This window comes from Nipponia nippon, unplaced genomic scaffold, assembly GCF_047370975.1.
Source record: "Nipponia nippon isolate SJK-2023a ecotype South Korea unplaced genomic scaffold, ASM4737097v1 scaffold_3, whole genome shotgun sequence".
Classification (NCBI taxonomy): domain Eukaryota; kingdom Metazoa; phylum Chordata; class Aves; order Pelecaniformes; family Threskiornithidae; genus Nipponia; species Nipponia nippon.
Window position 1 is genome coordinate 122,767,539 of NW_028262347.1, and position 27,773 is coordinate 122,795,311.

The 27,773-nt window shown below is 47.7% G+C and overlaps 2 protein-coding genes across 2 annotated transcripts in view; one reads left to right on the top strand and one right to left on the bottom strand.

Annotated features, from left to right (window-relative positions):
* Nucleotides 1-18: 18 nt before the first annotated feature.
* Nucleotides 19-1,994, bottom strand: NKX1-2 (NK1 homeobox 2). The gene is made up of 2 exons (XM_087767359.1): nucleotides 1,647-1,994; nucleotides 19-700 (listed from the first exon to the last, which is right to left on the bottom strand). The coding sequence occupies exons 1-2, from the start codon at nucleotides 1,876-1,878 to the stop codon at nucleotides 81-83; spliced, it is 852 nt and encodes a 283-aa protein (XP_087623485.1). The 5' UTR covers nucleotides 1,879-1,994; the 3' UTR covers nucleotides 19-80.
* Nucleotides 1,995-5,493: 3,499 nt separating this feature from the next.
* The window catches only part of LHPP (phospholysine phosphohistidine inorganic pyrophosphate phosphatase), an 89,115-nt gene continuing 66,835 nt past the window's right edge, over nucleotides 5,494-27,773 (top strand). The window contains exons 1-5 of the mRNA XM_009475747.2: nucleotides 5,494-5,623; nucleotides 18,898-19,085; nucleotides 19,857-20,010; nucleotides 23,699-23,762; nucleotides 24,923-25,015. Of these exons, the coding sequence (XP_009474022.1) occupies nucleotides 5,508-5,623; nucleotides 18,898-19,085; nucleotides 19,857-20,010; nucleotides 23,699-23,762; nucleotides 24,923-25,015 (615 nt within the window). The 5' untranslated portion in view covers nucleotides 5,494-5,507. The remainder of the gene's footprint in view (nucleotides 5,624-18,897; nucleotides 19,086-19,856; nucleotides 20,011-23,698; nucleotides 23,763-24,922; nucleotides 25,016-27,773) is intronic.

The following is a 27,773-nucleotide window of genomic DNA, read 5'->3' on the forward strand; positions in this document are numbered from 1 at the left end:
CGCTGGGCCGGGAGGGCGCCCCGGGCGGGCGGGGGGCTCGGCCCCGGGCGCAGGCCCGGCTCCCGGCGGCTCCGCCCGCCTCAGAGGTGCGGGGCGTAGAAGGGCCCGAGGTACGCGGGGCCGAGGAAGGGCGCGAAGGGGCCGCCGGCCAGCGGGAAGGGGGCGGCCGGCGGGACGAGGACGTTGGCGGCGGCGTAGGACGGGAAAGTCTGGAGGGGGAGAGCGCCGGGGCCCGGCGGGCTGGGGCTGCCGCCGCCCGCCGCCGCCGCCGCCGCCGCCGCGGGGGAAGCGGCGGGGGCCGCCCCGTCGGCGCCCGGGTGCTGCTTCTTCCACTTGGTGCGGCGGTTCTGGAACCAGATCTTCACCTGCGTCTCGGTGAGGCTGAGGGAGAGCGCCAGGCTGAGGCGCTCGCAGACCGACAGGTACCGCGTGGCGCGGAACTTGTTCTCCAGGGCCACCAGCTGCTCGTAGGTGAAGGCCGTCCGCGCCCGCCGCGGCTTGCCGCACCCCGCCTCGGCCCGCCGCCGCCGGGCGCCCCGCGGCGAGCCCGGCTCCTCCGCACCGGGCGGGCGGGCGGCGGGCTGGCTCTCGGTCCCGCTCCCGGTCCCGTCCCCGGTGCCGGTCCCGTCCCCGGGCGGGCCCGCCTGGTCGCGCTCCTGCCCCGCTGCCTCCGCGCCGCTCTCCGCCGGGGCGTGCGCATCTGAGGGGAGATGGCGGCGCTCGTCAGGGGGGACGCGGCCCGCCGCCCGCCCCGAGCCCCGCCGAGCCCGGCTCTTCCCCTCCGACACCCCCCCCCCCCAAAAAAGGTGATAAAATAAGGGCAATCGTTAAAATAAAATAAAGGGGAGGAAAAAAAACCGCCCGCCGTGCGGGAGCCCCTCCGCGCTCCCCACTCCCCCATCGCATCTGCGGCGGGGAGGGGGCCGGCGCCGGTATGGATTCCTTACCAATTAAAAAAGAAGTTATTAAAGTCCCCTTCTGAAGCGAAATAAATCCCCTCCCCCCTCCCCGTCCCCGCGCTAATGGAGTTTCAGATTTGCGAGGGCCGGATCGATAGATGTCATCTATTAAAGGTAAGTTTTAATCGAACAATATTAGGATCAGGCCGGGGGAAGGAGGTTTGAAGTGGGCACCTGCAAGCTGCGGGCAGGAGATAGGCGGGAGTCGGTAATAGGATATCGATCACCGGGAGCTCAGGCATCCTCCGGTGGGGACGGGCCGAGCAATTACCCAGCCGGCCGTCCCGCTGCCGGCCGGGGCCGCCGACCCCTCCCGCTGCCCGGGGAAAGGGCCGCCGTGCTGGGCGGGGGTGGGGGGGCGGGAAAACACCCGGTGCCGTGCCCTGGGAAGAGCCGCGGCCCGCCCGGGGCCGTGCCCGGGGCCGCGACGGGGCGGTGGCGCGCCCCGGACCGCCCCGTCCTCCTCGGGCGGCGGCGGGGAACGCACGGACACCGGTAACTTCTCCCTTGGCGCCGTCGAGCCGCGAAACGCGGCTCCGGCCCCCCCCGCGCCCCCCCGCCGCCGCCTCCTGCGGGACAGGGGCAGCGCGCCCCGCCGGGCTCGGGGGGCCGGGGGTCCCCGTCTGCCGCCGCCTCCACCTGCTCGCCCCGCCAGCGCCGGCCGGAGAAACTCGAGCGCGTTCCTACCATGTGCCTCTAGCTTATTCCTCCCGCCGCCGGCAGCAGCGGCGTCCTTTCCTACTTCAACTCTTCCCAAACTTTTCTCCCGCTCGCCCGAGCGGGGGACGCTGCCCCAGCTCCCCGCGGCCGCTTCGCGTCTCCTGCTGAATTTCTGGGGATCCAGGATGTCTAAGATGGAGAAGGAGATTTTATGATGGATGGGGGCCGCCTTGGCCCCGCGGTCCGGGCATTCCGGCATTCCCCCCCCAACACCCTCCGCGCTTTCCCGGAGACCTGCTGGCTCCCAGCGCGGAGCCGGCGGAGGGCTGGCGGAGCCGGGCCGCCTCCCGAGCCGCACGCCTGGGCGCTGGCGGCGCGGAGTGAGCGGCGGGGAAGGCGGAGGGGAGGGCGGAGGGGCCGGCGGCGGGGTGGGGGCAGAGGAGGGGGCAGAGCAGCCATTGGCACGCCGCCCCCGCGCCCCCTCCCCGCCGCTGCCGCCATCCCGGCGACGGGGCTTTCCCGGTAGCTGCCGCGGGGCGGGGGGGATGCGCGGCGAGGTGGGCCCGGGGCGGCCCGGAGCCCCGGCTGCGTCCTCCGCCCTCACCTGCGCGTCGCAGCCCGCCGGCAGCCGCCGTCCCCCGGCGCTGCCCCCGGCCCCTCGCTGACCCACCTGCAGCTCCCCCGGGCCAGGGGTGGTCCAGCCGGGCGAGCCCGGCGTCTCAGAGGGACCCAGAGAGGAGAGGGTGGCTCCCGCATCCCTCTGTGCGGCGAGCGGGCTCCGGGCTTGAAGCGCTCCCTCTGCCAGCGGCCGCCGTTTCAGATGTGATGCTGCTGTGTGGTCCACAGGGAGAAAGGAGCGGCTTCTCATTTTGGGGCAGCTCGGGGTCAGGCGGGTTCAGGCTCCGGGCCAAGGGCTGGCCCTAACTCCTGCATCTCACCCGCGGTGTTCACGCTGTTCCCAGGTCATAGGCAGGGAAACTGAGGCACGCCTGCAGCGGGGGAGTACCTGCCCCACTGAGCAGCCCCCTGACTAACCCTGCTTGCCTTGAGTGGAAATGCCTCGTTGCCTGGTCATACCGGTCGCTGGGACAGCGGAGGCAGCAGCAGGTCAAGCCTCTCCACCCTGCACCAGTCCCATGGCCATGGCCACTCGTAGCCAGCCACGCTTGTCGAAAACTGGCTAGCAGTGTATTTCTGTACATCTGTATCTGTTCAGGGGGAGGCTTTCCCCTCTCTTCTGCGTTTCTACGTTGTGTTGGTTCCGTGAATCAGGATGAGGTGTCAATGAAGGGGCACCAGAGGAGGCCAGGGAAGGCAGCCCTTGGTGGGAATCTGCTCCCCCTCCTGCTTTTATTCCTAGGAAAAGGTGCAGACCGCAGCCATCCTCCTCTTTACAGGTGTCTCGGCCTCAGCAGAATCGGGCTTTCTGTTTGCCATTGCAAAGGAATAGGCCTTAAGATAATGGGAGAGCAAGAAGATGAGATGATGAAATGCAGGGCGATGTGATTACAAGTAGTTGTTATTGTTAATTATGCGGCGGCAGCATCCGAGAGCCCATTTGGCACTGGCCTCTGGTCTGGGATACCGCACACGTGTAGAAGAGAAGGGAGCTCCGTCCCGAGGAGTTCACACACCAGAGCCGCAGACCGATAAAGCTTAGTTTTGGGGATGCACCCTGCATGAAAATGAAGGTGGTGGTGAACTGGAAAACATGGCTGTGTGCTAGTTAAGTATTGCTTATGTATTTGAAGTTCCTTGGGGTGCAGAAGAAGGAGAAGGAAGGAGAGGAGCAGTTGCAGCTGCTGGGCAGCATGCTTCAGAAGTGAGATCAAATAAAGAAAATGGATATGAAGTCTTAGCGCGGATCCTGTTAACGTTTTCGAAACGAGATTCTTTTTGTGGCACAACATTAGTTTCAGACTACGTGGGGAAATCATGGGTATTGTCATATGGTAAATAAGTGCATGGCTCTCTGTTTTAAGACTGCTCGCAAGCCTTGGCAGCACCAGAGATTTTTTGTGTTTGAAAGAAAAAAATAATCTAATCTGATGTACGTGAGACTACAAATACTTCTGTTTGAGTTGTTGTGTCTGCAGGAGCTGAGGAGGTAAATTGTAGCATTGAGATTAATTTGTGAGCTAGCAGACATCTGCAAATACTGTGGGTTTAACACGTGCATGCACACCGACCTACAAACATGCATGTGTGTAGAAAGGCACACACAAAAAAGCACACGTTCGTGGATTACTTTTAGCAGTCTGTTTGAAGTTGGTTTCCCAGCTCAAGCATTAAAATTCACCCCGAGTGCTGTCTTTAAATTGCTTTGATGCTAGGTGGGTTTCAACCCTGACCTGTCCTGACGGCAAGTGATGGCTGTAACAAGCTGCGGATCAATATTCATAGCGGGTGTCCTGGACTGATAACACTATCCGAGACAATGTTCACTATCGGTGGAGACAGCTGAGAGATTGCGCCATTAGTGATGTTGTTTTAAATAACCCGATCCATTTCTGGGTCTATTTAATGAATTTCACAGTTTAGATATTATCTTTAAGGAGAAGCCAGAGGCCGTTCCAGAAATGGTGATGCAAATCAATGCTGCCAAGGCTGCTCTGCTTTTCTTAAAAAAAAGTGGACTATAATTCCACCACAGCTCCTTATATATTCTGGGAGTCATGGCACGCTATTGATGGTATTAGCAATAAGAAAGTATTTGGACTTTATCGAGGGAGAAAACAATATTATCTGTAAAGCTGGAACACCGTTGATAAAATCTTATCTGTGATTGTAAAACGCAGGGAATCGGTTCAATTCCTGATATGACGAGCCAGTGGTTTTTTCTCGGTTGGCTATATGAAGCGCCGGGCATGTATGAGAAGACACCGTCAAGGCAGGGCATGGCCCTGTCAGCGTTTCGGCGAAATGTGGGTCTCGTCAGGCTTCTTCTGCCGTGCGGATCAGCGCCGTGGTCCCCACAGGCCAAATCCTGTCCTGCTTCGGTTCCGACCGACCCAGAGAGGCACCGAGGGCGGTGCGGGGTGCGGTACGGGGTGCTCGGCAAACCCCAGCTCTGCAGCGGCCAGGGGAGCGGCGCGGGAATCCGCCCTCGCACCGGCGGCCATCCCACTGCGCTCCCGAGGGAAACGGCAGGATGGAAACGCGCCCAGCTTCTCGTCGCTTCGGAAAAGTCAGAGCCAAATCAAGACCCGGGGTCCTCTTGCAGAGGTATCGCTGAGGGTCTGGAGCCCTTCCAGGAATGACAAAAGCCTTATGAATATTGAAGAAAACACGTAAGTTGCCTTTACTTTCGACAGCGTCTGACTCAGGTGATGCACGTGTTTCAGCCTCAAGCTGCGCCAGGGGAGGTTTAAATTGGATACAAGGAAAAATTTCTTCACCGAAAGGGCTGTCAAGCGCTGGCGCAGGCTGCCCAGGGCAGGGGTTGAGTCCGCATCCCTGGAGGGATTTAAAAGCCGGGGAGATGTGGTGCTTAGGGCCATGGTTTAGTGGTGGCCTTGGCGGTGCTGGGCTAACGGTTGGACTTGATGACCTTAAAGGCCTTTTCCAGCCTAAACGCTTCTGTGATTCTAAGTTCTCCCTTCTGAGAGGGTTTATGGTGGCACAGGGACGCAGCCTGGCCCTCGCTGACTGGCGGGGCTGCCCTTGTGTGGCGGAGGGATGGAGACGCCGGGCCCTTGCCGCGCTCCTGCCATCGCCTGGGATAAACCAGACTTGGTCCACGCAGCCACCTGCCTCAGGTGTTTAAAAAAAAATAAATTGACTAAGAGGCGGTGCGGGGGCGGAACGAATTGAGGGCTTTAACCGCAGCTCCCCCCGGACTACATTTCCCAGCAGCGCCCGAGGCGCGGCGGGGCGGGCGGGAGGGAGATGGCGGCCTGGGCGCGGGCGGTGCGGGGGCTGCTGCTGGACGTTAGCGGGGTCCTCTACGACAGCGGCGGCGACGGCGGGGTGCCCATCGCCGGCTCGGCGGAGGCGGTGCGCAGGTGGGTGCCGAGGACTTGGCGGAGCACGGCCCGGCCCCGGACCCCCCATCGGGGGAGGAGGAGGAGGAGGCCGGGGCCGAGGCGGGGCCGGCGGCGTGAGGGGCCGCCCGGGGCGGCGGGGGACCCCAGAACATGGCGGTGCGGGCTCGGCACCCCCGGTGTGGGCCTGGGGCTTTGGCGTTACACCCAAAGGCGAGCGAGGATCGGGGTTTAAAACCACCCCGACTGCACAGCCCCCCGGTTTGCTGCGTAAAGTTGAGTGGGGCAGGACCGCAGACGTGAACGTTTTGGTTCACCTTGGTATTTTTTAGGTTTATTTAAACTGTGAGGGGGTCTGCTGAGTTTGCACATCTGCTGTCCCTGGGGTGGTGGGGAAAGGAGCCCAGAGCAGCGCGGACACATCGCATCCCGCCTGGTTTTGTATTTACTGTCGTCGTCGCACGTGTAGCAAGAGCAGGCAGTATACAGGGGTCTGGTATGTTCCACCAGCAATCAGTTTTAAAATATTGCCCGCACCGGTATGGTCCTTCTGTAAATTGATTAGCTTTGCTGTCGGGTTAGCTGGGACTTCCTGCAGAGAACTTGCAACCCAGCAGAAATGGAGAATTTCAGCGCTGCAGTTAATGATTGCCCAGCTTGTAAGTGACTCAAAAGCAAAGTGTTGTCCTGGCAAGTTACTCATCAGTGCCCACAGGCAGTGAGCACACTCGCTTGGAGCTGGGTAATGTTAACACAAGCTAAGTAACCACTGCTAAGCAGTCAGTGATTTCATTTATTTAACTTAATTAACTAGGTTGACTTGCCAGTGTGTCTGTATCAGCCCTGCTTGACCAGAGGAGCAGGATGGGGCTGGGGGAGAGCAATGGCTGCAGGGCCATCGTTGTTTAAAGACAGGTACTGATTCATGGGTCTGCCCTGCTGGAGGAGGTCGTGGGTTTCTGGAAGAGCCTTTTGGCTCTGTGTGATGTTTCGCTAACCTGCTGCAGAAAATTGAGCTCCGTTTCACGTGGCGAGTGCTGCTGCGTGTACCCCACTTGAAATGCTTTCAATGTCTAAATACTGAACGCGTGTGAAACATTGACGGCCTGCTTGGCGAGCACCTCTGCGGCTTCTGTCCTCTGGGGCCACCCAGCATGGACACACTTGTGGCGAGTGCTTTATCGAGCAGGGAAATATGCAGGAAGAAATATTGAAATCACTAAAATTAATCCTGTAAGTTTAGTTAAATACGTGCCTAAATGTTGGTGGAACCACCATGGAGAAGGCAGAACTGGAGAAGATCCAAATGTACTGATAATAAAAGAAGTCTGTGCTGCTGCTTTGTTGTTTTTTTGTTTTAGTTATGTCTTTGTTCATATTTCTTGAAATATGTGTAGCAGGCACATAAAGTGTCATCAGTTGAATCTTCTGTTTTCATCTGCAGGATCAAAGTTTCAAGCACTGTCAGAAAGCAGCGTTTGAAGCAAGTTTAAGGCTTATTGGGGTTCTCTGCCCATTTGTGGTGCTCAGCTGGCCCCAGCCGGACAGAGGGAGCTGCGGGTGCCGGGATGGCTGATGGGAGAGCAGTGCTCCAAGGGAATTTGGTGAAATTAGGCAGAGGGAAAAGTCGCTTTTATAAAGACATCGTATTGAAATCCCATGGCACGTGGGTTTTCCAAGGGATCAAATATGACTTCTGTTCCCGTTCCTCCATCTCCCCCTTATGCAATATTTCAGCGTGGTTTCTGTTCTCGTGCTTTTCCATACCTATGGTACGGGCTCAGGATTCGAGAGGGACCCTAAGAGAAAAGGCGTGTAGCAAAATTAAAGCATTTGTTTCCCCTGCGTGTGTGGAGCAGCCTGTTTGCTGACTGCAAAGGGGCAGGTGCTGCCGGGGCAGCCTCTGCAAGGATTAAACTTCCCTGGCTTTCCTTCTTGTCTCACTCAAATCCTCCTGGCAATATTGCTCCCTACTGAGGCTGATGCCTGTGCCAGTCAGTCTGTTGGTGAAGGAGAGTCTTCTGCTCTCCATCTTCCAGTAGAACGTCTTACCACCCTCCGCTTATTTCTCACCAGCTGGCACTTTCTGCTGGGACAGTCGCGCATGCTGAGTTTGTGCAGCATGTAGCACGGGGCAGCCTGGATCGTAGCTGAGGCCTCCAGGCATGGCCAAAACAAGCATAAATAACAACAGCTACATAATTACTGTCAGAGATCAGATCATTCCTTTAAAAATCAGGACGTATTCAATAATATCTGCATCGCGGTTCCCCAGATGCTTTTGACGTATTGTTTTTTTTCTCCTAGGTTTTTAAACTTTATTTTCCGTCGAGTTGCAGGCTGTTATTAAATAACTTTTGTCACTGCGTTTGCTGAAACCTCCTGCATGGAGGCAACATAAACTGCAATTTAACAGAAATATGCTGGTGAAACAACAATAAAACTCTGGCCTTGGGCTAAATGTAAGACATTATGGGCTTTCTCTTGAAATACTGGAAATGGCCGTGGCGCTTCTCTGCAGCTCCGTGCACGAGGCTTGTTTCCTAGGGAGTGTGCAGGGAACGTGGTGGTTGTTTTTAGCATATGGGGGCACTGAGGAGTTTCATGTCAATAAGCAATGGAGAAGCAGTGGTCATAGCTGTGGAAATGGGGGACAGCAGAAGTGAGGATGGAAAAGTGCCAAGAAGGGAAAAAAAAACCAAAACCATTTTGTTCAGGTCATTCAATGTAAGTGGTTAAGAATAATAATTTTCCTTGGGTAAAGTCAAGTAGCCTTATTTACCTGCCTATTAGGTTGGTAATTGTTCTAGCTCACACCATTTAAAATCTTTATTGACTCATTATCCTATTGCCAGTTGGTCATTAATATTTGTGTCTGCGTCATAGTACAGCTCGGTGGTTTCAAGCAGATGGATTAAAGCTAAAAGCGGCTCTTTTTTAATTAATTCATTTTTGTACCAATTAAAAAGTCATAATTGCAGATAGCTAGGAACTTTATAACTAATTCAAATTTATGTGATCTTTTGCTAAAAGAGGTGTCTAAAATCTTTTAGTGCATATATATGTCCAATAGGAGTCTTAAATACCATTTTGATATTTCATACTACAGATATGGACTCTCATGACAGCTGACCTCTTCAGATTATCTTGCTACATCATCTCCCACACCATTACAGCAATTAACTTCGTGTAACAACATATAGTACACACCAATAAAAATCATAAGTAAACATTTTCATTTGCAGTTGGTTTCATATGACTGAAGCCATTTCGACTCCTTAAAACCATATTTGCTGCATTATTTTTCTTGTTTTCAGCCAAATTCTGCTATGCAGTTATTTGAGAGAGTAGCAATGTAATTTCTGCCAGCAGAATTTGGCCTCGTTTGTAGTTATGATGGCTGCAGAGGGGTGATTCTCTCTTGTTTTTAGCTAGCAGTACAGTCAGATGGAGCGGTAAAACAACCAGAGAAGCTGGTGGACGCTGAAACATCCTGACCAAGGTGACATTCGGTAACACACTTACCTGTGCCGTAGAGACCCTCCTGAGGAAAGCATCAGTAGTCACAATCCCAGTTGGTATAACTTGTCGTGAAACACGAAGTGTTACAACTGGGAATACTTTATTTTTTTGCTAATGTACCTGCAACTCTGATAAGCTTTACCTGTGAAATATCTTGGGATTCAGTATGCACTGAAAGGGAATTGGTGAATCGGAGGCCAAAAGGATGAACCACAAAAGTAGTTGTTGTACAGAGCAGACCTCCTTCTGCATTCAAGTAATGATAAGGTGAATCCAATTACTCGATGGGACTATGGCAGATAGACACCCATGTGCCCATGGGCATTGGCACCCCTGGTTTAACCCAGGAGCCAGGGTGCCAGGAATGTCATTAAATCCACTGGGCACTGTTATTGTTAACTTTAGGTGGGGATATTGGAGTGGTGGATGACTAGAAAATCCGCAGCTTGATAAGATTAATTTGGCCCTTTAAAACTTTTAAACCATAACGTTTCTTGATTGTTGAGTTTACTGGGGCATACCTTTGTTGTTGTTTTAAAAAAAAAATCCTTGTAACAGAGTTAAATAAAACCCGTCTTCCAAGTGTGTGCAGTTAACTGGCAGACGCTGCGGAGCGGATCAGAAAGCCCATGGAGAAGATCAGAAAGTCCATCGGTGACTTAAAGGCTTTTTCTGGAGCCAGCCTTAGCAGTGCCTCTGTACCGTGCTGTTATTGTCTTAATTGATTTACACAGCATTGACACGAGGTGAGCTATTCGCTTTTTATCTTACAAATAGCAGGGAGCTGGTCTCTTACAAGACAGAAGGTGGTTAAACATCCATAAAAGATGCTCAGCCTGTGCTCTGTTATTTGCATTTACAGCTGTGTGCTGATAGTGTGCCCATTAGCATATCCATATGAAAAGCACACAGTAGTTGGACATTTACAACATCCTGTTGTTTGGCCAGTATAGCGCATCTGTTAGCACAACTTTCTACAGAGTCCTTTAAAAGAGCAACGGAAATCTGGGGAGCAGGGAGGCTGCGGAGCAGCTGGACAGTCGTGTTAAAATAAAATACCTGCAGAGTCTAACAAGGCAAAGATTGCAAGGAGAGCAAGCGGAATGGGAACCGTAAAGCAATTCAGCGTGCGGGGGTTCGGGTGGGACAGTTGTGAGTTTACAAAGAGCCATCTGAAAGTGCGTGTGCGACAAGGAGTAGGAAATCTTTGTTGTAACAGAAGATAACCAAAGCACGGCTTAGCGCGGTCTGTGCAGATGTTCAGAGTTTCAAGGCTTGCTATGCCTTCAGGAGATGCAATAGCAAAGGAGTTGTTCCTCCTAGAAAGAGACTTTCAAATACACTGTACAAACTCTTGTGCAAATATCTGTTTGTTTGTCTTTGCACTTAACTCTTTGCACTTTCTACCCATGGATCCCGAAGAAGGGAAGGTGTCTCCTGCCCTTTCTGAAGCAGCAGAGACCCAAGAAGACGAAGCAGTTCTGTGTTGTCAGGTAGCTGTTCGCTGGCAGAGCCAGAAGGAGATCCAGGAATTGATCCTCAGTGGGCGCAGAGTTGTCACAGCTCCACTCTAGTCTGTAACATTAGCTGTGGCCTCAGTTTTCTGAGAGCAGTGGACCTTCCTAACCCATATTTGCTTTCCTAATCAGCAATGTTCTTTTTTTTTTTTTTTAAAAAAGATCTGTGTCCCTGAAGTTGTGGGTACTCCAAGTGCTGTCTGCAGAAATTGCATGAGTAAGTGCTTACACTTTTGGAATCTAAACATCATTAACCTTTAGAGTCGTGAGCTACTTACTGTCCATCGGCACGATTATGTGCCATACAAATATTTACCAATGAAGAATAATAGAAGTTACTACAGTGGTACCTACTACCTAATGGTACTTGTTCATCCACTACCTTGTATAAATACTGATTAATCCCTGAAGTGGATGAGCAGCACTCTACGCCATTCTGTACTTCAGAACTTGAGACTTGTCTCAGTTTACCACTGCAGTAGTAATTTTTTTTCCCCCATCTTTCATGTTTGGTGAACTCAGTCTGGAATCTTAGAATCGACCCTGATTCTTTGCGTATCCTGAGCAGTATCGCCATTCAGATTCCATGCTGTCTTTGCAAGTGAAGTGCTGGAATTAGTTGTCGGTTTCTTCCAGATTAAAGTCGCAGCAAGTTTGTTGGAACGCAGCTTGGTCTTTGAGCTATTGCAATGAAATAGTATGGTACTTTCTAAAGTAGGTAAGCAGAGCACGTGAGAGTGAATTCTGTCTCTATAAAATAGGCTAAATGAAACCTTTTGGCAATTTACTTTCTTTTTCTGAGAAACAGAATCCATTATTTACAAACAGGTGCTGTTTGTATACAAAGTAAGAATTTGACTGTGATAGAGATAACTTGCTTTTGACTGGAATTTCAATGGCATAATTAGTAGCTTCAGAGGCAAAAATAAAACCAACTGCTTTTAGCACAGAATGAAAGCTATTGGAGTATGATTCTTTATATTGTCCATAAAAATGTGTTGCTTAATGCAAATAAATATATTGCAGACCTGTTCATGCTAACTGAATCCCCAGAGTTCAGATTTTTTTCTTGACGGCTCCGAAGTAGAGAGTTACCAAGTATTTAAAGTCTATCAGAGTTTACTTTTGCTGCAAAATACACCCCTCTGTTTGAATCATACTCCGTATTGTGTTGCTGCGGTATAACAGTCAGCCAGCCACTACAAGACGAGGCGAGAAGCCCCGATTCGGTTCCTGCAGTGCGGTTAAAGTCTGGGACTGCTAGGTGTAATACTTAAAGCTAATTTGGTAATCTGCAGCGATTAAATGCATCTTTTTACTGAACGTAATGGACCAGAAATATTTTTCTTATATTCTGCTTTGCGCTTCCTTTCTGCAGATTCACTTCAGAAGCGTGTATTGTTTTTATTAAATACGTAATTCTAGATTTCACTGTTGTGGCATATTGTTGTCTACAAATCTGTAGACAAATTTGTTGTCTACCCTTTTGTTCAGGCAGGTGGAATATGATTTATGATATCAGGTAATTTGTTCAGTAATTCTGGTATCCACCTGTATTCGGTTGTCAGAGAGACGCAGCCTTTGTACAGAAGTCAGGACAAGACGGACTTTGTGTTTGTTTTGATATACAACTTCCAGTATTTATTTCTACCTCCGAAAAATTCTGAATGGTTGAAATACCTAAATAAAGGTGTTGGTAGGTCTTTAAAGTTTACTTTGAACTACAATTTAGTGATTTTTTTCAGTTTTTGCTGTCAAACAGTGTCTCAAAGTGGTGTTTCCGGAGTCTTTAGTTTTATAACGGTACCCTTCCTTATTTCACCCTTGCCCACCCTTAAATAACATTGGCCTCTTTTCTTGTGGCTCCTTCATATGTGCCTATTAATCTGCCTTCATTCCTCTTCAAAGGTAATGCCCTCCTATTTTTTTAATCCCTTTTGCAATCCCTCCTTTGGATTCCCTCCAAATTACCCACTTCTATATATAGAGAGAGGTGAGCCATATGGGTCCGGAGAGGAAATTGTGCTCGTGAGATAGCAGATGTAGAGATGAGTTTCAGACACAAGAATGCAAGGGGGAGCGGGGCCAAAAAGTGCCGTACGTAAGGATTTGTGAGGCTGGCCTTGCTATATGGAGCAGAAAGCTGGACCACCAGAGAACGGGAGTTTTAATGAGCTCGGCTGTACTCAGGACCAATGACAGGACATCAGTGAATGGAAATGCCAGGAGATCAGGGGACAAAAGTAGCATCAGAGATGCGACAGCAAGATTTAAGCGGTTTGGACATGCTGTGAGGATGAGAAATCAGAGGAACAGAAAGGTTTGGACACCGGGGTAGAGAAGGAACAACCAGAAAGCAAGCCAAGGTCGCTGTGTCACAGGAGCGTGCGTGGGGTTTCATCCACAGTCCTCTGAGCTCATCGTACCCGCCCGGCAAAACACCGGGAGGTTCAATCTTTCTGTGGAATTGGGAGAGGCTGGTGCTGTAAAAACTGGCCAGATGAACTAAGGATAGATGAGGGCTTTTGTGGCTGGCCTCCTTCAGAGTTCTGAAATAATGGTTTTGCTTGGTGTTATTTCAGAAGAAATTAGAGATGAAAAATGCTGCTGAAATAGCCACTAAATAGCGTGAATGCAGATTCGCGGAGAAAGTGTAATACGTTATTGCCACAAATACAGTTTTTAAGCAGAGGGCACATAAAGCAGAGCAAAGGTACTCCCTGCACACAGGCATTTCCACAGCTGGACTCCAGAAGGGGTTATCGCTTTCGGCCAGCGCTGAGCCAGAAAACCCTTTTGCATCCTCTTCTCAGGTGTGCGTCCCGCTCTGGCAGCGAGAGGTTCTCCTGGGAAAAGCCTGCAAGATCGGGCTTGGGATTTGCATTAATTCATAAATGTAACATAATCTGACACTGCAGGATGTAACTTGTTCGTCGCAGGGGCTAGAAGAGGAGTTTTGCCTTCTGTGTAGAGCAGTGTGCGATGTGCCGGGTAAATTACTCCCCAGCAGTGGCAGGGCCAGCCAGGGAGGCTTTAGTGGGCAATGGAAAAACATCCCATTGCCTGCTAGCCGGCAGCGGCTGAAGGCACAGGAGATTTTGATACCTCCCTTTGTCCTGAGCACTCACCATTTTGTGGTCTGGATGAGACTTTACCCACCGTTAGGCAGGCTGTTGAGGATTAGTACTGACCTCTTGTTGCAAAACCCAGTTTGATTTGTCATTTTGAGTGTGTTTTTTAGATGCTGGCTAAAACCGCATCATGCGCCATGGTTCTCCATCAGCCAGGCAGGCTACAGAAGTAGTATAAATTTCTGCTCTTTTCAAGCTCTTTCTTCTGTGTTGACCTTGAAACTGGGCAAGTCATTTCTACTTTTGACCATTATGCTCACTTTCTTCTTGGCTCGGTTTCATCTTCTCTTGACAGGAGATGTTTTACCTGTGGCAGCAGCACCCTGGCCCTGGCAGAGGGCAATAGGCAAACGCTAGCCCTGCCCAGGTGGAAGGATGGCATTGCTGCACAAGTCCTGCTTTTACTTCATTGTTTGGTTGCAGGTAAGAGGACTCTCTGGTACTGTTATTTCCCCGTGTTTCAGAGATGGTATGAGAGTGCTGACAAGTTTACACTGAAGCACACTGGTATTCGTCTGCTGATGCAAAACAGTCAAATAGCATAAGTGCTTAGCACGCTTTCTTTTAAATTAAAAAAAAAAAGAAAAAAGCCACTGTGAAAAACCAAAAGCAGGATAAAAAGCCAGTTCTGGAAATCTCATAACCAGCGTTCTTCCAAACCCCTTTGAAGTTGGCGCTGGACAGTTGCCAAGCTCAGGCTTGTTGCCTCTTCCAGGGTTTCGCTTTCTGTCCCCCCGTCCGTCTGCCGAGGACCTGCCGGCTGTGGGCAGGACCCTCCTTCTGCTCCCCTGTTAGGAAAAACCTTCACTGCAAAAGAGAGTAGGCAAAGTCTGAAGTTTAGCCTTATACCGTGTCCTTAGTTGCTTCTTCCATGCGCAAGACAATATGAATTTAAGGAGTGATGGCTTCCAGCCTAGATCCTGAGGCCATTTCTTTTCTTACCAATGTCGCAACCTTTACATCATCCGGAAGAACAGTTTTTGTGTTTTGTATGCCCAAAGGCTGCCCGTAAAGGTTGGCAAGGGCAGTTGGTTAAGTCTGCACAAGGTCAGTCAGGATGTCTAATAATTGTCCTAACACTTTACCTGTTATGGAACAATAATGAGAGTTTTTTCATTATTTTCGGGTGAGTGAACCTGGCAGATGCTGACAGCCAGCAGATGTGTAAAGTTCGAGGTGATTTGTAAGGGACCGGCTCATCTGACGCACGGTAATTGCATTGTGGGACACTGTCACTCAGCGTCGTGTCCCGCTCCGGCAGAACGAGGTAAAGGTCAGTTCAAAGAGCTGGCGTAGCGTGAGGGGCAGCTCAGGGCTGAAATTAAAAACCCCATTTCCATCTCTACCATATACCTGTGCTCATGGCATGCCCGGAGCCAGGTGGGTGCCCCGGTTCTAGATTTAGGGATTGTTTGGGCGACTGAGCTGTTGTTTCGGTCTGGAGTGGGTTTAAATGCCTCTTCTGGTAAGGCTTAGGAAAAGTCTCCTTACCCACCTGTTGGCGTGTTAGTTCGGTGCTCATCTGTCCGCTTTTAATTTTGGACTTGGAAGTTTCTTCTGTCACTTGTTCCTTTGCTTTGGTGCCTGTGTGCCGTGGCAGCTCCCCAGGCAGCCGGAGCCTGCTCGGCCAGCCCAGCTGGCGCTGGCAGGAGAGCCTGTGCCGGAGGGGTGCAACTGGACTTCTCGCCTGCTGCCCTGCATGCTCTGCCATCCCTTCTGAGAGGGGCTCCAAGAAGTTTCTTCTGCTGCAGAGATGGTTTTAGCCGAGTTTGCCATTTCTGACATCAGAAGCTGCTCTCCCTTCGTGCCTAGCTCCCGGCACGCAGGTGAAGTTCAAGTTCCCCCGTTCCTGCCCATGGGCATTCGGAGTGGTGCGAGCGGTCATGTTGGAAATGGAGTGGATTTGTCTGACTGTGAGCCTGCTGACGGCCCTGAACGGGGAGCGAGAGGCAGCCTTGGGACGTTCGCAGCTGCCTGGACCACGCAGAGTCCCCGCAGTGCTGCCTGTCCGTGTGCTTGGCTTGCGCTCTAATCAGGATTGATTTCTGGTCCGTCTGCAGTCTGACTGGGATCTTTATCACGGCCGCAATGTATGGAAGTCAGCTGAAGCCCTGATTGACTGGGTTTCCTGGGTGTGCCTGCGCTTCTGTAATAGAGATGCTGATAAATCTGTAATACGCTGGAGATCTTGATAAAATGTGTGTTGTGTATTTCATCTGCTGTTGCCTCATTCTTCTGTACTTGCAGGTATCTAATCCCTTGCTCTTTATCTTATAAGGCATCACATTACAAAGTTTGTTCTTTATTCTTCTCCTAACATCCCCACACTTACTGGTGCTAGAAATTGCAGTAACTTGCTCTGCACGTGCTTCTTAAAATGTGAACACTGGTGGCTGGGTCAGCTCAGTAGCTCGAGGTTTCCCATTAAGCTGGCCAGCGTAGCAGCAGTGCCCCCAGCGCAGTGTTGACTCGCTGTGCGAAGCATCTTGCCTCCGTCAGACGGAGACCTTCGACTCGTCCCTTTTAGTTCCTCCCTGTGCCAAACCTGACCATGAAAACTGGAGGAGAATTTTGCTGTGAACTCGAGTGGAGCCAGGATTTTCCCCGGTGGAGAACTGTTGTTAAAAGCTCCACTGATTATTTAAGCTCTGAGTCAATGCTTTGCCGATGTGTGCTGGACTGCAGGCTCTGCTCACGGTCCCCGTGCTGGGCATCGGGATGGATTCGTCCCGGTGTGTGTATAATCATGCACGTACCAGTGAGTGTGACTGTATCGTACAAGGATTTGGTGGAGAGCTAGCAGAGGGTCTTTTTGGAGATGCTAACTTTGAAGGAAAAGATGGCTTTTCATTGAAAAGGTATTTTTGTAGAAATAAGTCTTCTCTGGAGTTCTTGATTATTTTACTTTTGTTTAGTGTTCCAGCATATTTATTGAGCTTGTTTGTTGAGGTGGTAATTGCTGGTGGCCACGAAGGCATGAAGCGGTCCAGGATGTGCCCAGACTGCTTCCACTTTGGTCATGCCTTTCAGAAGTTTAGCTCTGTTTTTTGTCTACAATTCTGAGAAAGAAGTTAAATTTGTAGTATAGGAAAACTAAATCTCTGCTTTCACCAAGCTGACCTGTGTGGCCACACTTCTTTGTGCAAGCAGACGATTAGTGTTGTTCTGGATTCATTTTGCTGACCTTTAAAAGAGAAGGAAGAGATTCTTATTCAAGAAATGTCTGCTTCCAGGCACTTGTGAATCACGGGATTTTTTTCCTATGAGTGTGCAGATAGGCTTTGCATTTAGAATAAGATTTTTTTAACCACAGCACACTCTAAAGTTTGTTATGTATCCAAATTACACTGCATTGTTTTTTAACTACAGCTGAAACCGTGTTTCGAATAACAGATGTGGAATACTGTCATCCCACTGTCACACCAATTGTTCATTGTTCTGAGAAGGTCACATCATAATTCATTAACAATAATTATTCCCTGGGTACACCCTGCACTTCTTCACTCAATTGCTTCATTAACTTGTGAGTGAATCTCACATTCACTGCTCCAATCAATGAAGATATATTTATAATGTACAAGTGGATGCTATTAGTTACAATATATTAACTGCCTAATTTAAAATAGAAAAGCTATCTTTATGAAGGGCAATTAACCACTAAGTGTAATTGATAATTCACATACCTATGATTAGGAAAGACAAATAATAAGAAAGAAATGAATCACCTGCGTTATTGAAGAAGACACTGGCGTGCAGTTTTAATGAGCGGAAGGGGCTCTCTGGGTCAGGACCAAAGAATCCTTTATGGAAAGTTCGTCATCAGATGCGTTACCTCGAGGTGGTTTCGGTGTTTGCACCAACCGATTGGCATCGTCTTCCCTAGAAAAGGAACCCATGATGTCTTACTGTCTTGAGAATCGGTGCAGGGGCTTTCCTAGTAGAAAAGTCCTTTTTCATCCTAACACAAAGAAAAGTAATAATATTTTAATAATATTTTAACAATTTATAAGCCTAGCCCCTAACTTACCTAGGTATCTAAACCCCTATTAGCTCAGGCCCTCAAAGATAATGAGGTACAAATTCACACTAAAACTGACAAAAGTTTGGCATTTTAATATATTTGAGGAGCTGAGTGACAGTCCCCTTGGCAAATATTTGAAAAAAAAATTGTGATACATTTTCAATGCTTCTGATTTTCTATGGCCACTTTGAAATACGTTGGTTCTCCAAAAGGCTGACAACTCATCTTTGGAGAAGAGGCCTTTTGGTGGCATCCCCAGTAGGTCACCGCAGCTTGGGTCGGGAAACAAAGCCGCTCAGAGGCAGAGGACTTGCATGAGGTTGCAGAGTATGCTCCGCAGGAGCCACGTCCTTGGCTCTGGGCACTTGGGGCCATGTTTTCTTCCCTTGAGAAGCCATTTACCTGTAAACATTTATTAATGAATCAGTTGAAGTACTGTATTTTTCAGGATTACCCACCAAGTAACAGCACAGGTGTTTTATGAGAGATTAAGTGATAAATGTAGCTGAAGCCCCCCCAGTGTTGATGTAAGCATCATTTCAACTAGCTGGCCTCTTACCTGGAGTCTGCAGAAGTGCAAAGCCTTGCTCTTACCTCCAGCAGATCACTGCAGCAGGTGATCAGTAAGTGGAAAGGTGAAAATCCAAGTTAAAATGGTAATAGTCAGCGGTAGCACACCAGGTGCTGTGCTCACGGCTGTGCAGTGCCTTCAGTTCATCTGTGTCCATATCCGTGGACTGGTTTAAAGAAAAGGAGCTGGATTTGGGGGTCTTTGGTGTGTGGAGGGAGCCTGTGCCTGACAGACTGTGGTATCCTGGGGATGGTGGGCATTGCCTGTGCTGCTGTGTTTAGCTTAGCTCTCCGCTCCAGAAGGGCGGTTACATGCTATGGCAAGGGCCCTGCACATGAAAACTGTGGCTGTAGCGCCCAGAATCAATGTATTTTAGGCATGTCTTGGTCATGGTAAGGGATGCTGCTCCTGTTCTGGCATTTCCTCTTTGCATTTTTATTGTAATTATCCAAGTTAGGCGTGGGACAGCAAAGCTGATACTCTTAGCTCCTTTTCTATGTCCGATTAACCCTTCTGCCACTTTTACTCCACAGGATCAAAGCATCTGGTCTGAAGCTGCGGTTCTGCACTAACGAAACCCAAGCGACCAGGGAGAAGTTCGTGAAGAAGCTCCAGGGCATGGGCTTTGACATCTCCGTGGCCGAAGTCACTGCCCCAGCGCCAGCAGCCTGCCGCATTTTGAAGGAGCGCAGCCTGAGGCCGCACTTGCTCGTGCACAACGGTGGGATCATGCTGCAGCAGATGCTGGGACACGTAGGGGAACACCCCAGAGAGATGCGGGCTTTTGCAATAGAGCAGTGAATTCCCATAGCTTGTGGGGGGAAGAGCTCCCAGCTGTTGTTTTCCTACAGGGAAAAGCTTTTTCCTTAGTCCTGAGACTCTGGAATAAGCCTTAGTGGTCTGGCCTGAGCGAGGTCTCAATTATGGCAGTGGTACAGTGAAGGCACAGAGTTGTGCTGGGGGGTCAGCAAGTGCACAGAGGAGTCTGCTGCTTAACCACAGAGACCAGGAGATAGGTGAGGTCTCGTGCAGGGCATTACATCGTCTTTGTTATCATGGCAGAGGTTTTAAGTTTAAAGTGTTTTTTTTTCTGTAGAGTGTGGGTACGGAGAAAGGAGGTGGATCCTGCCCTTGCTATTAGACATTTTCATTCAACTACCCAAGAGTTTGCCTCGGGTCTAGGTGCCTGGACGTAACGAGCTGAGATATAACGGAGACGTGGGTGGTGGGAGCTAAGGCAAGGGTAGGAGGTGGTTTATTTTGCCCTTTGTTGTAGGACAGGTGAATAGCAGGATCTGGGCAGGAATAGAAAGGATCTGAAGAACAGCTGATTCAGACTTTGATTTTTTTTTTTTTTTTTTTAATGTGTTGGGGAATGAATGAAGGGAAACACAAATCTGGGGAAAACCATCAGTTCCAATGGGATCTGAAATGATAAGGGATTTGTGGATTTTTTTTTTTTTTTTTTTTTTTTTTTTTCCTCCTTCTGCAGATCTGGTCCCTGAATTTGCTGAGATTGATAAAGCAAACCCAAACTGCGTGGTTATCGGAGATGCAGCAGAAAACTTCACCTATGCCAACCTTAATGAAGCTTTCCGAGTTCTGATTGGGATGGAGAAGCCTGTTTTGATCTCGCTTGGAAGAGGGTGAGTTAAGCCCTGTTTGTTTCTTCCTTTAGTCTCTACATTTTTTAATATTGCCCAGTATCTTTGTACTTAATGGAGGCCAGCTATCAGTGTGGGCATTCACACTACCAACTTTTAAGCAGTTAATCTGTGTGTCTCAACTGGGAGGCTGATCTGCTCAGGTATCTGTTAGTGAAGGATCCTCAATGGGTAATTCGGTCACCTAGCCTGTCCTCCTGTCCTGAGTCACTTACTTGCAGTCTTTCCAGGGGTGTAAGGGAAGACTGAGGTGATTACACCGAAATAGGTCTCTAAAAGGAGGTGATATGGATGCTCCCCATGAACCACAGCGCAGCCCTGTGCTGATGCAGGATTGGAAAGGGCACTGGAAGTCGCTGAACTTGCCATGCCGAATCCTCCAGTTGACTTTGAAAATACTCATCAGTAGGGTCTCTGTGCTGCTACAGCACTGGGTGAGGCATCTCTTGAATTTCAGCTGTCGGCAGTCTTTTTTCTGTAGACAGTGCAGAGTGAGCAGTTGTGTGGATGTGTTTCATCGAGTGCTAGAGGGTGAGAGAGAGAGCTGCTCTTCTGAGGAGGAATTGTAGCAGCCTTTAGAGAACCTGGAGATGCCCTGATGTATAAGCACAGCAAATGCCAGCCTCCAGCCCTTCAAATTCAGCATTCAAGAGTGAGCTAAACCTTGATGAAACAATCCACGCGTTTGCAGGTGGCAGTGGGAGGATTAAATAGCTGTAGTTTTGTAAGCAACTAGGAAAAGGATTTTTGTTGCTTTAAGAGCAAGTCTGAAAGCCTCTTAAAAAACCCACAGAAATCATGGAGAGTTTGGATTTTGATGTGTGACCCCCAAGTGAATGAATATTGCAAGAGGCCGGTAGGATTATAGGCACTGCTTGTCTTTTTGTCGTCATTCCTGCAAGATCTCAGAGATGAGAACTGTTGGTTTAACTGCTGCCTGTAGCCACATGTTCCTGTCTGAACTGAAAAGAAATGATTTTTAATAGTGAAAGAAACCCCAAACAAATAAAAAATCTAACAGGCCGTGCTTGGATAAAGGGCTGTTGGTGTGGATTTCTGATGCAGTTTGATCTTCCAGCATCCTGAAGTTACTAATGGTGAGGAGGATCAGGTGGTCTAAAAGTTCTGTTTCAGCCAACAGTCAGCCAGGTTTCTTCTTCCAGGTTCGAATCTTGCCCACGTTTGTAGTGGTTGAGATGTGATACTGGATGTGGCTAACGGCCTGCGTGATGTACATGACTCCTTGCTATTTGAGTGGTACTTAAAGATGCTGTCTCTGAAAGTTGGCGTTGGGATCTCTGCAGGTTGACTCGTATGTATGAAAATGTCGTACATAAGGGAGCACCTTCATGCTGGTGGCTTGAGAATTGCTATACATGAGGAATAAGAAGCCAGGAGAGTTTTTATTTGCTGATATAGAAACCCTACCAATTTATGAAAGTAGCTGCAATGCACAAAGTCCACCCGAACTATGTTGGAGGTGGGGGTAGATGTTCCTCTGGTTCTGAGTGAAGTGTGGTGGTTGAGAAGACCTAAGGGGAGGGCCCAAGGATATACTGAGAAATTCCTGGGCTGGTGTGTATGGCGAAGACCTGCAAACACAACTGTGCTTTTGAAGTGACAGATCAATTGTTTTAATAGTTTGAATATCGAAAGACATTTTTAATTATTCTCTGAACATGAAAAGTAAATTTTGACCTTCTGCTTTCACATGCAGGGAAGATCCAGTCAGGGAATTTGAATGTTTTCCTAAAAACAGTTCAGTTAGATGTATTCTGAGATTTTAAACAGGAAGTTATTAATGCCAGCGCTGAATAATGACAAATCCCAACAGCCTTGAAGGAGTTATTCTTGTCTGTTGTGCAATATCTGTATGGGCTTAAAAAAGACTATGCATGTTTAGCTTCAGGAAACTGTAGTGACAACTTCTTTCAGTGGTTCAATAGACCGTAATGGGCATCAAAACCCTTCTTAGTTTGCGGGTTATTGATCCAGCTGGGTAGAACTTATCAGCGGGAAGGAGCAGTTAAATCCATTGTTTTGCCTTACCTGACACTCACGCTCTGATCCTACAACACGGGTGAAAAATCCTTACTGTTTCTCAGTTAGAAGGATAAGGAGAAAATGTTGAGCCAACAGCAGAATGGCTAATGTACGTAAAATAACCAGGTTTTGTGTTGTGTAATATCATCTTCCAAAATGAAATATAGAATCAGCCTTTGTTGAAGATTTGCAACGTGATCGATGCAAAAATGCCTTTGTACCTGTGCATATAAAAGTATTTATTTATTTGGTCATTCATTGATGTAGGCAGCTCTAAAACAGACCTGCTGTTATTTTTCGAAATGTTATTTTTTATTCTAAAATAGAGATTTTTGGATATTCTGAGCTCAGTTTTCACCATGAGCATATTTTTTTTTTTAACGATTGATCATTTAGGTCATGTGAACGTGAGTTCTGAATGAGTTATCCTGGTAGGTAAGTTCTCTGACTCGAAGAAGGGAGATTATAAATGGGATGAATTGCTCACCTAACTAGAGAAGCCTCTCTGACGCAAAGGGCTATATACAAAAACCAGCCACAAGCCAGCTTTGTTTTTAACGTGCAGAATCAGCGTAATTGGGTGGACCTTAACAAGGTGCCTACCTTGGGCGAGTAGGTTGATTTTGGTTGAAGTTTTAGTTCATTCCATAGAAAACGAAAGTGTCAGAGTCACTGAAGCAGAATGCCCTCCTCCTGAAAATGGAATGATTTACATTTAGCATCTGTTTTGGGCTGAGAGTGGGAATTGGCTTTGTAATTTCTTCTGTCATGCCACTGTCGGAAAATTAAGCTGTTTACGCTAGACTATAGAAGGTTAATGGCTGTTCTAGCAAAGGTCAAGTGGTCATTTTAAAGGGAGGCTGTGCTGAATAATCGAAAATGGCAGAAGGATAAGGCATAAAATCTTAACTGACTGCTCATCCTACCTTTTTTTCCTGTTGTATAGAAACCTGTCTTTGCTCTCATCAGGAGAGCTTGGAAGACCTGCGTTACTGTGAATTGCTGTTGCAGAACAACACCGTAAAGATACTAACTAATTTTATGAGCTTCATGGCAATAGGAGCATTCTTAGAAGGAACAAAATTTCGCTTGGAGGGCTTTCTTAGTCCCAATAAACAGTGCCCTGGCTTTCCTCATGTGGGAGGCTGGTGGCAAGCAATGATGGTCAACTGTTTGGGGTCCCCTTCCAGATGTATTGAAGAAGGTGTTAGAGCTGCTGGTTGGTGCCAGCCCTCATCTTGTGTCTGCCAAGGGGTCTCTGTCGCTGATTAAAGGAAGAGCGATGTAACTGCTGTCCTTTGTGAGCAGCTGGTGCTCTGTGCAATAAAATACAGGCCAAGTTCATCCTTGATATGAGCTAGTTGAAATCCCTTTGAACCAGTGGAGTTGTCCCAGATGCCAGATGGACATCTGATCTGAGAGCTCTTCCCCAAGCGTTGCATGGTACTGAGCCTGTCCTTTACTTAATTCCTGGTGTTAAATTAAGGCTCCAGAGTTTCTGATGACTTGACTTTTTGTTGCAGCCATATGGACATCTATATAGGCACAGAAATAATAAAATGTGGTTTCTTTGTATTTAACTGCCAACATTTTCATTTCATTGGAACTTTATCACTTTCATTTCCAGACGCTACTATAAAGAAACCGATGGTCTGAAACTTGATGTTGGAGCATATATGAAGGCATTAGAGGTATTTTATAGCTTGCATTATGCTTACTCGCTCTGTGCACCTTGTTAAAAGAGTAACTGGTATAAATATGGGTCATCTTCTGTAATTACTCACCTTGGTGGAGGAAGTTTCCACAGATTGAAACTCGTCTGCTGCATTCTAAAGACGGGTGGATTCATTTGTTTCCTGGCTTCATTCATTTTTTAAATTTTATTGAAAACGTGAACTTTTACCATTGCGGTACCTTTATTGGAAGTGAGGCCCTAGAAAGAAGGAGTCAGAAAAGAAAAACATGGAATATTGTCTGCAAGGTACCCGTTTTATGTTTGGTGTAGCATTGTTAACACAACCCTTGCCCTTAACTGTTTACAGCAAGGCCCTTATTCAGCAAGATACTGAAGTGCAATCCTGTTTTTAAGCCTGATTAAGTCTGTGCAGAACTGGAACCCAATAGATAAGCCAACCTAAGGGTGAGAGAAGGAGAGAATCATTATTCTCCCTTTTATAGGCTTGCAGAGAGATTAAAAAAAATACATAGTAAATGCAGAAAATGAAGCAAAGTAGGGCAGTATACAAGCACAGAAGATCGTAGATGTAATGCATGCTTGCAGCACATTCATTCGTATCTATGTGAGTTTTGAGGAGAGTTTCTGCCTCCCTGGTAAGTTCAGGCTTCTAGTTGTCTAGGAACAATCTAGAAACACTTTTTTCAGCATAGTACTGATATTTAGTTGCAGGAGAATAAAACTTTTCAAATCTGGCTGGTCACTTGAATCATTAAAAATATGCCAGGTGGTTGAAGAAACCCTCTACATCTTTTAAGGCCCTCCAGTACTTTGATCATTTCATATGAAGGATGTTTGCTATTTCTTTAAAAGTGATGCTCTTACAAAAATGAGCGATACTGGGACTGAGTCTGAAGTCTGCTCTCATGATGGAGAATGTAACAGGTTTGTAACTTGAGATGTTTCAGGAGGACTTTCTTTTCTGCCAGAGAGCATTAAACATTTCTGTTATCCAAATTCTCCGATATTCACCTTCACCTGCTAATCCATTGTGTTATTTAAGAGCAAAAATCTGTAATCACATACTTTTTATACAATTAACTAGAGTTACGGAGTTGAAGAAATCCTTTTCTGATCAGCATTTTTTGTGTGTTTTTCTCTCTTCTTTTTTCCCAGTATGCTTGTGATGTTCAAGCTGAGGTAGTGGGAAAACCAGCAAAAATGTTTTTTGAGTCAGCCTTGGCAGAAATGGGAGTTCCACCACAGCAGGTAAGGTTTCTGATACTGTGACCACTGGCTGTGCCATGTAGTTATGCCCAGTGATGCTTTTGTTTGTTTTTGGTTTCTTGTCTTCCATGGAAAGTTACAGAAGAGGTTGAAGGGAATGTGGCCAGGAAGAGATGGTAAACTTCGGGTGGATATCAAATATTTTTTTCCAGACCCAGTGTGTTATATATAGTGCGAAGAAATATTTATATTCAGGATCTTCCTGTGAATTATTAAAAAAAAAAAAAAGTTTTTGAAAAAATGTTTCAGAGAGAAAAAGCCCCATGTTCACCTATTCTGTCAAATAATGTGAAGTAGACAAAAGAGGACTGACAGCCAAGAGGGTAAATGCTATCAAATGGGGCCCTGTTGAATTTCTTCTGCCCTGTGCGTACTTGTTCCCCTCCTGAAAGGCATGACATTATTTTCTCTGATTTTTTTGAGGGTTCTTTTTCACTGGCTGCTATTTCCCTTTTCATTCCTGTCTGTCTCTCTTTGCTCTGCCTTGTGCCATCCATACCTCTACCCAATTTAGAGTCTTCCATCCATCCCTCCATTCTGTACTGCAGTTTCTCCTTCTACTTGTACTGTTGCGTTGTGCTTTCTTATTCATCTTCCTCCCAAACCATAAGAACATGCACTTCTGTGGTGAAATTCCTTTATTTGGAGGCTAAAGAAAACAATACAAAAAAATAGAAGTTAGCTTTCCCAAGGAATTATGGAAGATGTTGTGCCTCCCAAGATGAGAGCTGCCGCAATGCCTGGCAGCCCACTTGGTGACTGGAGGCTGCAGCATGGTGGAATTGCAGCCAAAATGTTATTTATTTCCTTTGTTGTCACACTGACTACCTTTTTTTAGTAAAAGGGAGAGTCAGAAGTAAAATATTTTCTAATTTAGGTGAACGGGAAGCACTGACTGACCCAAAACCTCCTCCCGTGTTATTGGATTCATCACGCTTTCCAGAAACACGCTGAATGAGTGATGCTCCCTGCTTACTTAGTGCAGCCCATTTTTTCCCCTCTCTGTAGTTCTGCCCAGATCCTTTTTATTGATTTGTTGTTATGTCACACAGGACATAAGGATGAGTATGAGATGACTCACAGACAGCAGTGAATTACAACGTAATAATTCCATCAGAGGCTTTTGGTGACATTATAAACAACGGGAGTGAAGTTTGGGTGGCTGGTAGGTCCCTAGAGCCTGGAGATGAAATTATGACCCTGTAATTCAGTATGCACTTGGGTTTTACTTTATTATAGAGTGGGGAGATGGAAAAGACCTAGTAGGCCATCTAATCCATCTCCTTCCCCGTGCAGGAGTGTTCCCTGCTTCACGTTTATTAATGTTTTGTCCAGAGTAGTTTTCAGTGAGCCAAACAACTGGGCTTCTGTAAGTACCCTAGGGACAGTGTTCACAGCCAAGTAGGTCTCGTGGGCAGGCAGCTTTTTCTGAGATTCATCGGGATCCTTCCATTCTAAACTTCATCTTCTCCTTTCTAGTTTTACTCCAGGTAACAACCAAAATAATTGCTTGCCTTCCTGGATATTTTCTCTCTAGTTACCCCCAGATTTGTTATCATTACAGTAGTTGTCTCTTCCTAAAACTGTGTGTTTAGCTCTCAGCAGCTTCCCTTGTCATTCGGTCCCTCTGCACCCTAACCCGCTGCGGTGCTCTTTTCTCTACTCCCTTCAGTTTGTCGATATCTTCCCAGTAACACGATAGCTCAGCCTGAACATAATATCCCAGGTATAGCCACAGCAATTAATCAATCCATTCATCCAACCAACAAACCCAAAAATCCATTTGAGACACAGAATGGCATTTGAAGAAAAAGTAGCTGGAAAAAAGAACAAAGAAAAAAAATCCCACAGAGCTCAGCCCTTGGATACTGTTTGTCTGAATCGGATGCATGAAGGTTTGTGTTTCCTTTCCATTTATATCAGAAATGATTGATGCACAGGAGTAGGAGGGAAGAGGAGTTTTTTGGGTTTGTTTTTTATCCTTGTGGCCCTGTGTAGTGGCATTGCTTGCCCTTTTGCATAGGCAGGATGGTGCGGTTGTCCTCAGATGCTGTTTTGCCCAGCTCGTGGTGTGCTGAGACCATGTCAGCTCCTGGCAGCATGGGTGGGTATCGTCACAGGGATGTGACAGGACACCAGAAGTCCTGTTTTCAAACACTTTGCTCCAGGGAGCAAAATTTGATATAATGCATCACCAAGCTTGCAAAAATGGTCCCTTAGGGTGAGCTTCGGCAAGTGGTTCCCATCGACTTCAGGAAGATTTGGTTTAGGTATGGAAAAGCAGTAATAGTCCCCAGCAGAGACTACTATTTATTCACTCTCTGCTATTTGCGAGATATTCATAGTGCTACTAGTGACTAACTTTATATTTTGACGCAGATTTTTTTTCTGTATAGTTTCTAGTGTTAAATGCCATCAATTCATTGTAGTCATGTCTAGTCTGTAGGTGTAATTTTTTGTATTCAGAGAGATTCGAGATGAAGGGAGTATGTGCCTAACCAAGGAGGAGTGCAGCAGACACCACTGCATAACGGCTGCAGTCACTCCGTGGTTTTGACTGTGGAAAAAATAGTCCATGCTACTGGAGTTAAAACCTGGATCATGATGCACATGCGTAGGAGGAACAAATTACAGCAGGGCAAACTACCTTAATTCTGACATATTTTCCTAACTTTTGAGTGCTTGATCTTGCAACTTTAATGTTCTTTTTGAGAAGGATTTCTAGGTTGTTTTGGTTTGT